Source organism: Caretta caretta, chromosome 2 (genome assembly GCF_965140235.1).
Source record: "Caretta caretta isolate rCarCar2 chromosome 2, rCarCar1.hap1, whole genome shotgun sequence".
NCBI lineage: Eukaryota > Metazoa > Chordata > Testudines > Cheloniidae > Caretta > Caretta caretta.
Genome location: NC_134207.1, coordinates 143,879,109 through 143,893,755, shown reverse-complemented (window position 1 = coordinate 143,893,755; position 14,647 = coordinate 143,879,109). Strand labels below are relative to the sequence as shown.

General features: G+C 44.0%; 1 protein-coding gene across 4 annotated transcripts in view; it reads left to right on the top strand.

Annotated features, from left to right (window-relative positions):
* The window catches only part of ADCY2 (adenylate cyclase 2), a 436,571-nt gene that overhangs the window by 320,084 nt on the left and 101,840 nt on the right, over positions 1-14,647 (top strand). For all 4 annotated transcript variants that reach the window (XM_048839544.2, XM_075125464.1, XM_075125465.1 and 1 more), the window contains one exon: positions 14,278-14,347. In XM_048839544.2, coding sequence (XP_048695501.1) covers positions 14,278-14,347 — 70 coding nt within the window. The remainder of the gene's footprint in view (positions 1-14,277; positions 14,348-14,647) is intronic.

The window sequence follows — 14,647 nt, the reverse complement described above, 5'->3', positions numbered from 1 at the left end:
TTGCCAGGTGCACCAGGTGTGGGCAGGCAGGATGCAAGTGTGGGGGAGGGATCCAGGTGTGGGTTGAGAGGGTTCTGTGTGGGGCAATCTGGGTGCATGTGGCTCAGTGGGGTGTCCAGTTGCAGGGGGGGGATGTAGATGCACAGGGGCTTGTTGGGGGGTTCTGAATGCAACAGTAATGGGACTCTGCAGTGGGATCCAGGTGAAGATGGTTGGGGCTCAGCGGGGGGGTCTGGGTGTGGGGAGATCAGTGGAGGGTCTAGATGCTCGGGGAGTGGGTCTCAGTGGGGTGGGGATCCAGGTGCAGCTGGTTGGGGCTCGGTGGTGTGGAGATCTGGGTGTGGGTGGCTCATCGGGGTGGTCCAGGTACAGGGGGAGTGAGGCTCATTGGGGGGAGGGATGTTCTGAGTGTGCGGGGGGTGAGGCTCGGCAGGAAGGTCTGGGTTTGAAGGGGACTAGATGCATGGGGGATGGACAGATGGGGGAGCTGCTCCCTGTACAGGGATCCCTCTCCCTTCAGCTGAGTGATGGGTGCAGGATTCATGGGGTGGGGGGTTATTTTGTAGAGCTTCCGGCAGCTGGGGGAGAAAGCTGGGGGTGGTTCTGACCCAGCCCCAGATGATGTGCAGGGGAAGAGGAAGTCACATCCTCTCCAGCCCAGCCTGGACTAGCAACTGAACCCAGTGCAGGGTAGGAGCCACCAGCTGGGTCTTCCCCAGTCCCGCTTCCTGCGCCACAGTGATTTAGCTCTCTGCTGGCTGCCCTGGGCACCCAAAATATACTACTGGGGATGGGTACATGACCGCTCTTGTGGCTTCCCTTTGCTTCCCCATCAGAAAATCATTTTTCTCTGGGGAAGCAAAGAAACCTGTGGGGGACATAAATTATGTGCATACGCAGTGGCTCAGAATTCCCCCCAGGAGTAATAATATGTAGATCAGGCACTGGAGGGACTTTAGACACTCACTGTGCCAGATAGTTTCAGATCTATTTGCTGGGAGCAGAAGAGTGCAGAGCCTGAGAATTCCTGGTCTGAGTTCTAGGTTCTGGAAGGTAGTGTACTTAGGTTATTAGAGACATTTCTGCTCCCGTTTACCATACGCTTGTGTCTACCTTCTTTACCTCTTGTCCTCCCTCCGTCCACCCACATCTGCTTCTCTCTGCCCCTGCCCCAGCTTCTCTTCCTCTGCTCCAGTTCTCCATCCTTAATTATTTCCCAGATTCCTCCCTTTCCTGTACAGTAACTCCTTGTTTAACATTGTAGTTATATTCTTGAAAAATGCAACTTTAAGCTAATCCAATTTTCCCATAAGAATTAATGTAAATGGGGGAGGGGGGTTAGGTTCCAGGGATTTTTTTTCACCAGACAAAAAACTATATACATATACACATACAATATACGTTTTAAACAATTTTAAACAAACAAACAATGCTATACTCAGCAATGATGATTGTGAAGCTTGGTTGAGGTGGTGGAGTCAGAGGGTGAAGGAGGGTGGATCGTCTGGCTGCTCCTCTTGCTGTTCTTTCCAAAGTGCTGGGGGCAGGGGTGCTCAAACCCTCAGCTCTGCCCCACTCCACCCACTACCCCCAAGCAAGCTGCATCCTCGCTGCTCCCCACTCCCCACCCCAGTCTCCTGAATGCCACGAAACAGCTAATTGCTGCAGGCGGGAGGCACAGGGAGGGAGCAGAGAGTTGCTGATCCATGGGGCTGCCAGTGGGCGGGAGGTGCTGGAGGGGTGGAGGGGAGCTGATAGGAGGGCTGCCGCCACACATTGGTTCCCAGCCCCCATGGCCAAACAACGTTATAAGCAAACATTGCGCAACTTTAAATGAGTATAATCTCTAATAGATCAGTGATGTAACAATGAAACAGTGTTAACCAGGACAACATTACTGTACTCCTATACAACTGTTACTGTACTCCTATTCAACTTGCCTCCCAGCTCTTTTGTGTAGCAACCAGGCAAACTGCTACTAACAAACTTCAACAGGACTTTATTTTTAAAGTGGAAACCTCTTTACCAAGCTGCTGCTGCACCCTCGGTAGCTCTCACTCCGCCTCCTCAACTTCCCCTCCTTCCTGTTTCCTGTCCTTGCAGACTCCCAACAGCCAGTGCTCCCAGTTCTAATAATTATAAGCAGCATCTAAACACCATATTCCCTCCTCTCTTAAGAAACTCTCCCAATTAAAATAAACATTGTTATTCTAACCACAGGAGCAAATATGAAACAAGACACTATACGGTTGGCAGAAATATTACACTGAAAACACTGTAGATACTACATAACATAGTCTCTAGTCCAGACAGGTGGTCATCTGGGTCTGACAGGCCATCTCTCAAGCCCCGCTTCCAGTGCAATGTCTTCTTGTGTTGATACTATGTGAAGTCATCCAATGCAGACTGGGTGTTGGCATAATCTCCTATTGGTGCATAGGAAGGTGCAAGATAAGCATTCCATACCCGCCAGTCAGAAAGTCAACAGGTGTAAGGTCCATTTTTCTCTATGATTTTAAGAGGAGCTGTGAATTTATGGTCCCCTTTGCGTAAAATTCCAGTTTTTCGTATTCTAACGAAGGAACCGCACTCAAACTTTGGTTCCTTAGCACCCCTCCGCTTGTCTGTGAAAGCCTTATACTTGCTTGGTTCTGTTCAACTGTTTTTCTCACATCATGCTCAGTTGGGGCCTCAGGTCGTTCCTTTAACAATCCAGCAATGTTCAGTTTAGTATTCATCTGTTTCCCGTGCAGTAACTCTGTGGGTGATCTTTGCGTTGTGGCATGTTGTGTAGCCGGGTATGCTTGCAAGAAATCAGTAGTGAAGGTTATCCACAATCGCCCTTCCAATTTAGCCATTTGCAAACTCTTTTTCAAACTTCTGTTAAAATCGTTCGTTGTCCCCATTGGCTTGAGGGTAATATAGGGATGACCTTCTGTGTAAAATGTTCCTCTCTGCTAGAAAAGTTTCAAACTCCAGGGAAGTAAATTGACTACCATTATCTGAAACCAGTTCTTTGGGGTTACCTTCCCTGCTAAAAACTGAAGAGAGGAACTTAATTACTGTAGCAGAAGAGATTTGCGATGTAAACGCTACCTCAGGCCATTTACTGAAATAGTCTATTAAAGTGATGGCATAACGGCAGTCACTTGGAGCAATATCAAAGGGTCCTACAGTGTCAATAGTCACTTTTTCCCATGCAGATTCAGGAAGAGGAACAGGCTGTAATGGAGGGGTACATGTCACTGCTGTCTTATCATGCATTTGGCAAGTGACACAGCATTTTATGAGCGCTTCGGTTTGAGAGTCCATCCCTGGCCACCAATACAGATCCCATAGTCATTGTTTGGTTCTGACAGTTCCTTGATGAGTATCATGTGCCAGGTGTATGAGTTTTGACTATATTTATTCTGGCACAAGTAGCCAGTGTGTACCTAGTAGCACACAGCCATCAAGCAAAGAAAGTTCATCCCGAACTCTAAAATAAGGCAGCAAAACTGGGTCAAGGTTTTTAGGGTGACTGGGCCATCTCTTTGTCAGAAATTCCTATAGTTTTTGTTGAATTGGACATGCTGAACAAGCAGCTTGAAATTGTTCTTTTGTAACTGCAGTAAGAGTGCTTGTAATAAATGCAACTATTACATCCTCATCCTCTGGTGGACCATCTGATGAAGGCAAAGGCAGGCGAGAAAGGCAATCAACTACCACATTTTGGTTTCCAGGCTTATATTCCAGTTCATAATTGAAAGAGAGTAGTCTTGCAGACCATCTAGCAATACGATATCCTCCTCTTCGCAGTCCTTTCATGGTGAGCAACGTCATCAAAGGGCTGCGGTCTGTGTGCAACTTGAACATGCGGCCCCCACAGGCAAGTTCTCCATTTTTCAGTAGCCCGGACACAAGCAAGTGCTTCGTTTTTGACTGTAGAATATTTTCCCTCAGCATTACTTAGTGTCTTTGAAGCAAATGCAACAGTCCTCTCAGTGTTGTCCTCATGAAGTTATGTGAGGACAGCCCCAAGTCCATAATGAGAAGCATCAGTAGTTACAACTGTGGGCAAAGCAGGAGTGAATAGTGCAAGTACTGGACTATGTACAATCAAGTCTCTCACCGTTTCGAAACTAGCTTGTGCATCAGTTGTCCACACTAAGGTTAAACTTCTCTGTAGTAATTCTCAAAACGGTTCAATGACAGAAGCATCATTAGGAATGAATTTTGCATACCAGGAGGTATGACCCAGGAAGGAACATAAAGTTTGCAAATCTGTTGGAGGAGGAGCGTTTGAAATGGCCAGGATATGATCTGGATCAGGTTTTAGTCTAGCCTGTGAAATTGTATGCCCCAGAAAGGAGAGTTCAATTTGTCTAAATTTGCATTTGGATCTATTGAGCTTGAGGCCTGCTTTGCTGATGCAGTTTAGTACAGACTGCAGGTTATTGTCGTGCTCCTCAGAAGTATTTCCAAACACGATAATATCATCCAGATAGCACTGAACTCCATGTTGATTCTTCAGAATCAATGACATCATTTTTTGGAAGGCACTTGGGGCGGATGCAAGACCGTATGGAACACGTTTAAAACAAAATAGTCCCTCATGTGTAATAAATGCTGTGAGGTCTCTGCTATCTTCATGCAACATAACCTGGTAGTATGTGCTCTGCAAATCAAGAGTAGAAAACATCTTTGCTCCATGGAGTTCTGCAAATACTTCTTCTGTGTGATGAAGAGGATGTCTGTCAATCATAATAGCTTTATTTGGCTCCCTTAAGTCCACACAAAGGCGAATGCCTCCATCCTTCTTCTGTGTCATTGCTATAGGTGAAACCCATTCCGAGGAGTCAATCTCTGCAATAATGTCCTTTTGAACAAGTTCCTCTGAAGCAGCTTCCCTAACTGAAAATGGTAAGCAATGTAACTTTTGTCGTACAGGTATCACATTATTCCGCATTTTAACTTTATGCAGAAACCCATAAGCACAGCTGAGTTTCTCCTCAACCTGGTGTTGGGTCCCAGCTGCAACTGGTGTGTGTATCGCAAGAGTGCTTTGCTGAGGAAGATCAGTTCATCCATTAACTACCCTGAGATTTAAAGCAGCCAATAAATCTCTGCCAAGGATAGGAGTGCCTTTATGGGCAATATAGAACTCTGCAGTTACACAGCAATCACCAAAAGCAACTATTGCTGGCATGCAGCCATGTACTAGAATATGGTTTTTCAAATAACACACCAAGTAAAGTGGCACATCTTTAAAGTAATGCAAATAGATGGAATCAGGTAGTATAGATACTGCTGTGTCAGTGTCCAACATTAGCTGAATAGAGTGTGATTTGCCTGAGGGTATGGCGGAAATGTTTACAGTGCACTTTATTTGTTCTGGAATATGTGCAGGAGTGATTTTGTCCATGCTCAGCACAGTAACATCTGGTATTGTAACTGCATGCACCTGTTGATTGAACTGGCTGCTGCGACATACTTTAGCAAAATGCCCAATCTTTTTGCAATGATTCCACTGAGCTACTTTTGCCAGACATCCTGTGTTGTGGGGATCCACAGCGAAAGCATGCTTTTACTGTATTTTGAATTTGCTGATTCGATGGTTTTCCATTAGTTTTCCTCTTGTAATCATTTGTCTGCAGCGATAGTGAACTTTTCTGCAAAGGAGTCACAGCCTAGACTGTGCCTCCTGTATCCATGCTCATTATTTTGGCTTCAGCTGTAGCTGACTCAATCTGAATAGCAATGGTTATTGCTTTTTCTAGTGTAAGTTGTGGTTTTAGAAGTAAGCTTTCTCTTATGCGAAGCATGGTTGTTTTCTCAATGAGCTGGTCTCTAGTCATCTCATCTGCGATATTCCCAAAGTCACACCTTATAATCAGACTCCTCAGGGAAGCAATATACTAAATTATAGTCTCCCCTGTTTTCTGCTCACGCTGGTGAAATCTTTAGCGATTAGCTACTACATTCACTTTTGGTACAAAAAAGTTCTTTAATGCAGTGAGTGCAGTCTCATATTTATCATCTGCAAGGGGAAAGTGTAAAATATATACTGCCCTTCTGCTCCAAGGCAGTGGATTAGCAGAGCATGCTTCCTTACTTCAGAAATCTCTGTAGCAGTGATTGCAAGCAGATAAGTCCCAAGCATATGGATACAGGCAGTAAAAACAATTGGAGGCTCACCTGGGCTTTGCAGAAAGGGTGCAGGTGGGTTCAGAGGCGGAAGATCCATCCTCTTCGCCAAAATGTTGTAGCAACCAGGCAAGGTACTAACAAACTTCAACAGGACTTTATTTTTAAAGTGGAAACCTCTTTACCAAGCTGCTGCTGTACCCTCAGTAGCTCTCACTCCACCTCCTCACCTTCCCCCCCTCCTTCCTGTTTCCTGTCCTTTCAGACTCCCAACAGCCAGTGCTCCCAGTTCTAATAATTACAAGCAGCATCTAAACATCACACTCTTGTCCCCCTCCTTACCTGCTCCCACCCTCCCTCACTCTTGTCTCACACTGCTCCCCCACTGTCTGGCTACTGTCCCCCAAACACTCTGTCTCCTGCAGCCCCCACTTCCTCCCTCCCCGTGAGGAAAACTGAGAACACAGGAGAGACAGTTTCCATGCTGTCAGTTTTGGTGCCTGGTCATAGTTTCTGGGTAGCTGAACCCCTGTATTCCCTCTCTCTGGTCCTGCAAGGGCACCCTCTTGAGCTTTCAGGTTCCCAGTTGTCACTTTTCATGGGCCAGCGACCCAGGTGTATCTCCCTCCTGATCGGGTTTTTTAAAGCGGTACAGCCCCTTGCCATACATTATGAAATCTCCAGCAAACCAGTCAGCCTAAAGGCCAGCACCTGGGCTGTGCTTTCTCTGTGACGACAATGACCAGTATGTGCCAGTAGTTACAGGTTATCACATAGCTTTTCCAAAACAAACAGCATTCTGGGCGCAGAGGCATAACAGAGAAAATAATAGAAAGATAATAAAAGTTTCTACTTATTGGTAACAAACATACCAGAATTAACCCATCTTCCACATGGGGAGTCTGATAGGCAAACATCCGTTCCAGCTGCTGAGCAAGAGTTGGAGCGTTTTCTTGGACAGAAGGTCCTATCCATTTGCTGAATCAAAAGGAAAACCCTGAATCTGTTTGAACTCAGCCTTTTATACCAAAAGTCCTGCTTTGTCCCCCAGCCTACTGAAAACAGATGCAACCAGTCCCTCCCCTTATTCGCAGATTCAAAGGCTGGAAATCTATATAGCCACCCTTGGCATTTTGCAGAAATGACTCCCTAGTGATTCCAGATTCTGCACAACCTTCCCACACACACAGTGAGCCAGAAACACACAAGTACACATCATCTGTATTGATACAAAGAGCTATGCGTATTTCTACAGCTCATACTGCCTAACCCATCTTAATACAATGACTTTTTGAGGTTTTCATACTTTAAACATAAAATACAACATGGTCCCCAAATACTGCAAGTGGTTGCAATATCTGTCACATCTGACACAAAAGCAGCTCAGCAAAGCAATTGTGGGGAAAATCCTGTTCAACCCTTTAAAGAAGCATGCTCAGTGACTCTGCTCTGCAGGCATGGCATATGCACAGCCTGGTCGGCATGCAGGAATTGTGAGGGCATGGACAGAATATTCAGAAAATTTAACTGCCAAACTTTAACAGGTCATATGTGAACTGAGCATATGTGAAATAGAATTTCAACTTGGCCAAATGTAAGCATATTTTCCACCGGAGCAGCAAAAGGCACATTCTTGACACCAGTGCCAAATTTCAAGTCCCAGTTCCAAAAATCTTTTAAAAAAAATAAATCTTACAATAAATTTGTTAACAAAGGCAATACAATTTATTTTTCCCTAATCCCTAATTCGGTAAAGTTATAAACTATAACGAATGGGGTCTTATAATGGGAAATATCAGGCAACTTTCACTACAGATCGTGTTAGCTGCTTCACCTAAAATACAGTTTCTGCAGGCCAGATTGGGCCTCAGTTACTGCTGTGTAAAGCCCATTGTTGTGTGTGGGATTACAGAGGTGTAAATGGGTTTCATCTGCCTGTCATAGATAAAGCTACCTTTTGTCACGAATATTTTTAGTAAAAGTCATGGACAGGTCACGGGCAGTAGACAAAAATTCATGGCTCGTGACCTATCCATGACTTCTACTATATAGCCCTAGATCTTGCAGGGGGCAGCCTAGGGGTGTCACAGGTGCTCGGGGCAGGAGGGGATTGGCAGAGCCAGCAGGCTTCCTACCTGGCTCCGCACTCTGCCTCCACCATGAGCACCAGCTCTGAAACTCCCACTGGCCGGGAACCACCACCTGTGAGAGCTGCAGAGACAGTGCCTGCAGGCAGAGGCAGTGCACAGAGCTTCTTGGCCATGCCTCCACCTAGGAGCTGAGTGAGGGGGATGTTGTCGCTTCTGGGGAGCCCCCCGAGGTAAGCACCATGCAGAGCCCGCCTCACCTCATCCCATGGCCCAACCCTGTGCCCCTTCCTACACCAAAACTCTTGCTGCAGCTGGGGGACGGGGGTGCGGTGGCCCGAGACTGCCCCTGCAGTGGCCGGTGTGCCTGGCACAGGGGCTGCTCGAGCTGCTCAGGTAGCCCTCCAGCCAGGTGCACCAGCCACTGTAGAAGTCATGGACAAACTCGCAGCCTTAATCATAGACACTGTCATGCTGTCAGGAGTGTCACGATCATAAGTGGCAACCTCAGGGAAAACTGTCAAGAAGCAGGGCAGAGACCCCAAGCTGGTTGCATGTTCTATAATTACATTTCACCAACCCAGTAACAAGTATGAACTCCTAAAGCACTATAACAGTCTTACCTTGGAGTCACAGACAGTCCCCTTGGGCATTCCAGTCTATCTTGTCACCCAGGCAAGCTGGACTTAATGTAGGTGGTTGCTATACACCAAAGATCACAAAGTATTCAGGTTACTCCCAGTCCTAAAGGACGAGTCACTTACCTTAGGTCAATTTGTACCTTAATTCTCACATCAAAAACAACACTTGTAACCAATCCTATAGTAAACAAAGGATTTATTAACTAAGAAAAGAAATTAGAGAGTTATTACAAGGCAAACATATATACACAAACAAGCTACAGTCTATGGTTTTCAAAGGTGACAGAATTGTAGAAATCTGTCACCTTTGAATGTCTTTTACTGCTAACCCAGGTTGGCCCTGGGCATCTCTGCTTCTGTTTCATAGCTCCAGCTCTGTGAGAGTCCAAACAGCAAAAGAGATTAAAAATATTCTTGTCAGCTATTTTTATTTCCTTCTTCCAGAATTCAAGCTAATGGGATGAGCCATTTTTCATATATCTTTTTCATGAATGTAAGGGGCAATTAACAAAATATTTGTATTGTGATGTTCCACAGTGGCCCGTTTAGTTTTGATAGCCCTTTTTGATGGGCAGAAGACAATCCTTCCTGACTAGGTTCACGGTTTCCAAGCAAACAGTTTGTACAGTTACAAAGCAAAAACTTAAATATTTTCGTATAGCATGTGATAAAGAAATTATCACTAAAGAAACACTAAACACAGTCTGATACCTACCTTAACCATATGAACACACAGGTGAAACAGACTGGTTTCCAACAATGAATTTGTCAGTACTCAGCAGAGGCCTAAAGCCTTGGCAAGAGCTGGCACCTTGTCAGCCAGCTTCACAGATACCACAAAAGTTGGAGCCCACCCCCCCCGAAAAAAATCTAAGTTCCAGTGGAACTTGGTTAACAGTTCAGTTGATTTATTTATTTTTGTTTGGTTTATAACTAAAAGAATAAGAACTTTGGCGTATTTTAAAAGTGTAATGAAAAAAAATGAAAATCAGGGCCCCCACAATCTGGCAATAATCCACCAGAGATAACTATCATATCCAAAAAAATACCCTGCCAGTACTCTGCCATAGCCATAAATACCAGCCCTCATCATACCTCTCCCTCCTCAAAATGCTGGGTAAAGAGATAGGCCTTGCAGCATGCCCTGAATGGCATCAGGTGCAGGCTTTTTCAGACCAATATGGGGAATGAATTCCAAAGCTAATTGAATAATCTGTTGCCATTCTTCTTTTCTACTGAGGGGACTCCAGCTCACGCACCTCTTCTGACCACATCAGTATAGCACAAAGGAAGAGACAGTCTCTCAGGCAAATGTTCAGGTGTTTGGGGTTTTATAGGTCAAAAGCAATACCTTAAATTTTACCCAGAACCTACAAGCAGTCAGTGAATATCGTGTTCTTTTATTACCGTCTACACCAGATTCAATCTCTGAATTATTTCAAGATGAATGCTCATGTAGCAGGCATTGTGGTATCAGTGTAATGGCAAAGGCCCAGATTCTCCAAGGTAATTAGGTGCCCAACTACCATTGAGCATTTTGACTAAGGTGACCAACGCATGTATTGCAGCAGCAGGCTCCCCGCCCAAAAGAAACATTTGCAATCTGTAGGCCAGAAAAAGAAGGAAAAAAGCCTGTTGCTGATGCATGTGAAGGAAGAGATTCCAACTCACTTCATCTTAGATGGAATGGCTCTGTAGGACTAACAGGAGTGGCAGTAAAAACTTATTTTTATTGTTAATGTCATCAGATATATGCAGGGGTAAAGTAACATTACATTCTTACTGGTACAGGAGCCAGCTCTGGGCCCCCAGAAGGGGCAGGGCCTCGGGCAGAAGGGACGGGGCTAGGGGTCAGCCTTCCCCAGCCAGCCCATCCGTGCTGCCTGGCTTGTGCGGCCCGGGGCTCTGGCGGAGGTTTAAAAGGGCCTGAGGCTCCAGCCACTGCCATAGTAGCAGCAGCCGGGAGCCCCAGGCCCTTTTAAATTGCTGGCCCTGGGGCAGCGGCCCCTTTTGCCTGCTTTGTCAGAGGGAGGCAAAAGGGGCAGCTATGTTAAAGCGCTTTAACGTTGGTTGGGTATGGGCTGGTACCGGCTTCTTACCGGTACGCTGTACCAGCCCAATTTCACCCCTGGATATATGTATGACTCTGGATACCAGAAGGAACAGATTGGTTGAATAAGAAGGTGCAGTTTTTTCAGAGTCACTTTTCGGCGAGAAACAACATTTAAAGATCATGATGAAGGCATTGCCAGCTCACACTACTCTGAATTCACTTTTCCTAAATGCTTCTACCAACTGCAGTAATTGAACAATTTGATAAATGCATCTTAGTTAATAAGTTGCTTTGTTTTGCTTTCCATGAAAATTACCTTCACCTTGCTGTTTCCTGTAATTTCATTTAAGATGATAATGCACTCCGGGTAACGTTTGTAAGTAAAATGTTCTTCTAAATCTATAAAGGGTCTGTACTGTTAGGAAAACTGTTTATGCTGCAAATTCTCAATTAACACCCATTAATCAGAGACAAAGAGGAGTAGCCCCATTATAATCAAATAGCTGAGTGGCATTAATGAAAAAAAGAATATTTTGCCCACTGAAGTGTTTTAATAAGATTTTTCTTCCATCTTCCATAGATTGTTTTCAGCTGGAAGTAGATTGACCCTAAATCTCTCAGCTCTCATAATATAATAAATAACGTGTAATACCCATATATTGCCTTTCATCATGAAGGTTCGTAAGTTACATTACAAACAGCATATTTAATTAAAATACAACAATTTATGTTTATGTAACATTAATGTTACTGTCTAAAGATTCAAAAGTTAGTTAGTAAAAGTGCTAATGTGTGAAGTCCTTAATAGGATTAGAATAAGACAAAGAATAAGATAATAGTTTTGCCATACCCATCTCCTCAGCATTCCCTACTGGATAGCTTAGGTGGCTCCCTGCTCAGCATGCTGGCTTCTGCAAATCCTATTCTTAGGCACCTAACTCTCCTTGTGATTTATATAGAGATCCTGGGTACCTAACTCAGCACTGAGGATTCCAGTGGGCGGCAGGGTGCCTAAAGTTAGGTGTTGCAAAACTGAGCACATGCTCAGAACTGAGCTCTTTTAAAAAAATGTTATTTACAGAGTAGCAGATTAGTCCTCATTAGGTCTAGCCAGTTGGAAAGAGTCAAAATTAAATTACAGTTTAATTTAAAAAAAATAAAATCTCCCATTGAATTGAATGTGGACTTTCAAAAATAGACCTCGCCTGGTGCTACTTCAATAATCTATTAGCTAGAATATACATTACTTTTACACATAGCTCCAAAAACATATTGTGCAATCTTACTGCAACTTTTTCATTTTTACACATTTTGGTCTGTAAGTAGCAAATGATGCTTTGATAATAAAAGGTCTATGTGAAAGAGATTCAGATTCATTAGATGAATGTATCTCAAACACAGATCCATCCCACTCCCTTTTTAATTACTTTTTTCACCTTTGCATATTGTGTAAAGCAAGGATCGGCAACCTTTGGCATGCGGCCCGGTCGGGCCAGTTTGTTTACCTGCTACGTCTGCAGGTTTTGCCAATCACAGCTCCCACTGTCCGCAGTTCGCCATCCCAGACCAATGGGGGCTGCGGGAAGTGGTACAGACCTACAGATGTGCTGGCCGCCTTTCCTGCAGCCCCCATTGGCCTGGGACAGTGAACCACGGCCAGTGGGAGCTGCGATCGGCCGAACCTGTGGACACGGCAGGTAAACAAACTGACCTGGCCCTCCAGGGGCTTTCCCTGATGATGCCAAAGGTTGCTGATCCCTGGTGTAAAGCATCCATTAAATGGCATGGTTGTGTGTTGTGAAATGCTAGTCACTGTACGTTATGATGGATAGAATCACCCCAAGTTCTGCCCCATGTCCCAGGTATGAACATCTGTGGAATGGATCATTATTATCGAAGATAGAGTGAAGAACCAGCAGCAAAGCTTTTTACATGAAACACTTTATAATGCAATGCTCCCTCTTGAATGTTTTCATGAACCATCCACGTACAGCCCATTCATTAAAATATCAGTTTTGTGTGTGTGTTAGATATAGAAACCAAGTGGAAGGGTGGAACTACACGATCATCTGTTGCAGTCAATATGATTTACTTTCTCCATTCTGAAGCACAACAACTGACTTTCTTCAAAACACATAAATTGACATCTTACTTTACATTGTTATTTGCAGTGTTCTTGTAGCCATATTGGTCCCAGGATTCAGAGAGACAAGGTGGATGAGGTAATATATTTTATTGAAGCAATTTCTGGAGGTGAAAGCAAGGGTGCTGGAACAATTTGTATAGTAGGGGTGCTTACAACCATTGAACCAAACTGTAAAACCTGTATATAATGGAAACTTCTTCAAGTCAGGTGGTGCTGCAGCACTCCCTGCAACCGTAGTTCCAGCACCTATGGGTGAAAGAGAAGAGCTTTCAAGCTACACAGAGCTCTTCTTAAGGTCTGGGAAAGGTACTCAGAGTGTCACCAAACAATTGCAGCCAATACTCCCTGCAGACCACATCCTGAAAGAAATCTTTCCAGATTCCCCTTTTCTGACTTTCAGACAACGCCCACAACCTCATCAAGCTCGTCATCAGAAGGAAGGTCCCCGCAGACCAGAACTCCCCCAACTCAAAGTGGCACCTGATCCTGCCAGAACAACAGTTGCAAAACCTGCAGACATATCTCCACAGCTACCATGATCAATACCCCCAGCAACACACCTTTCAAAATCCATAGATCCTACACATGCCTAACACATGTGTCTCATCCAGTGCACCAAATACCCCAATAACTATGTGGGTGAAATCAGAGAATCACTATGCTCTCCAATCAACTCATACAGAAAAATGATAAAAGACAAAAACGCACATCACCTGTGGGAGAACACTTTTCACAAAATGATCACTCTATATCTGAACCCTCAGTCCATGTCCTCAAAGGAAACCTGCACAACACCTTCAAAAGATGAGTTTGGGAACTTAAATTCATAACTGTACTAGACACTAAAAATCATAGTCTTAATAAAGACGCTGGATTTATGGCTTATTACAACAATCTGTAACCCACTAACCCCCATTTTTTGTCCTATGACTGCAGAGCCCACTTTACCTTGAATGTTGTCTTACAATATGTATCATCTATTTACACTAAACAATCTGTTCCACTTAGCCTTTAACTGTGATACTCTGAGTACCTACTAGACCCTGCATAAGAGCTCTGTAGCTCAAAAGCATATCTCTCCCACCAACAGAAATTTCTCCAATAGAAGATATTACGTCATCCGCCTTGTTTTTCTTACTTTACAGCTTTTCAATGATAGAAAAAACAGGGCTAATCTGTTTTGATGCCCTTTATAATGTTTTGTATATTTCTTTATTCTTTCAGGCAATGGCTTAAATCTGAAGACATTCAAAGAATATCACTACTTTTTTATAATAAAACTCTGGAAAAAGAAGTAAGTTGTTTTCACCTCAGAATCAATTATTTCTGTATTTTAATTTAAATAATGCAAGTCACAAAAGGCATTTGTTAGGTAGTTATCATGTTTTGTTTTTAAAATGCTAAAACTTATCACCAGCTTCTTTTACGTTTATATTGGCATAGGGAAAAAAATAATGCAGCCCGTAAAAGTCCCCCAAACGTAAATAAACTATTTCTGAATGTCTCTATATACTTTCAATTACAAATGGTGCTAACAAGGGAGAATTGAGACCTCAGAATTCAGTGCATCTTATCTGCCAGGATGCACACCACA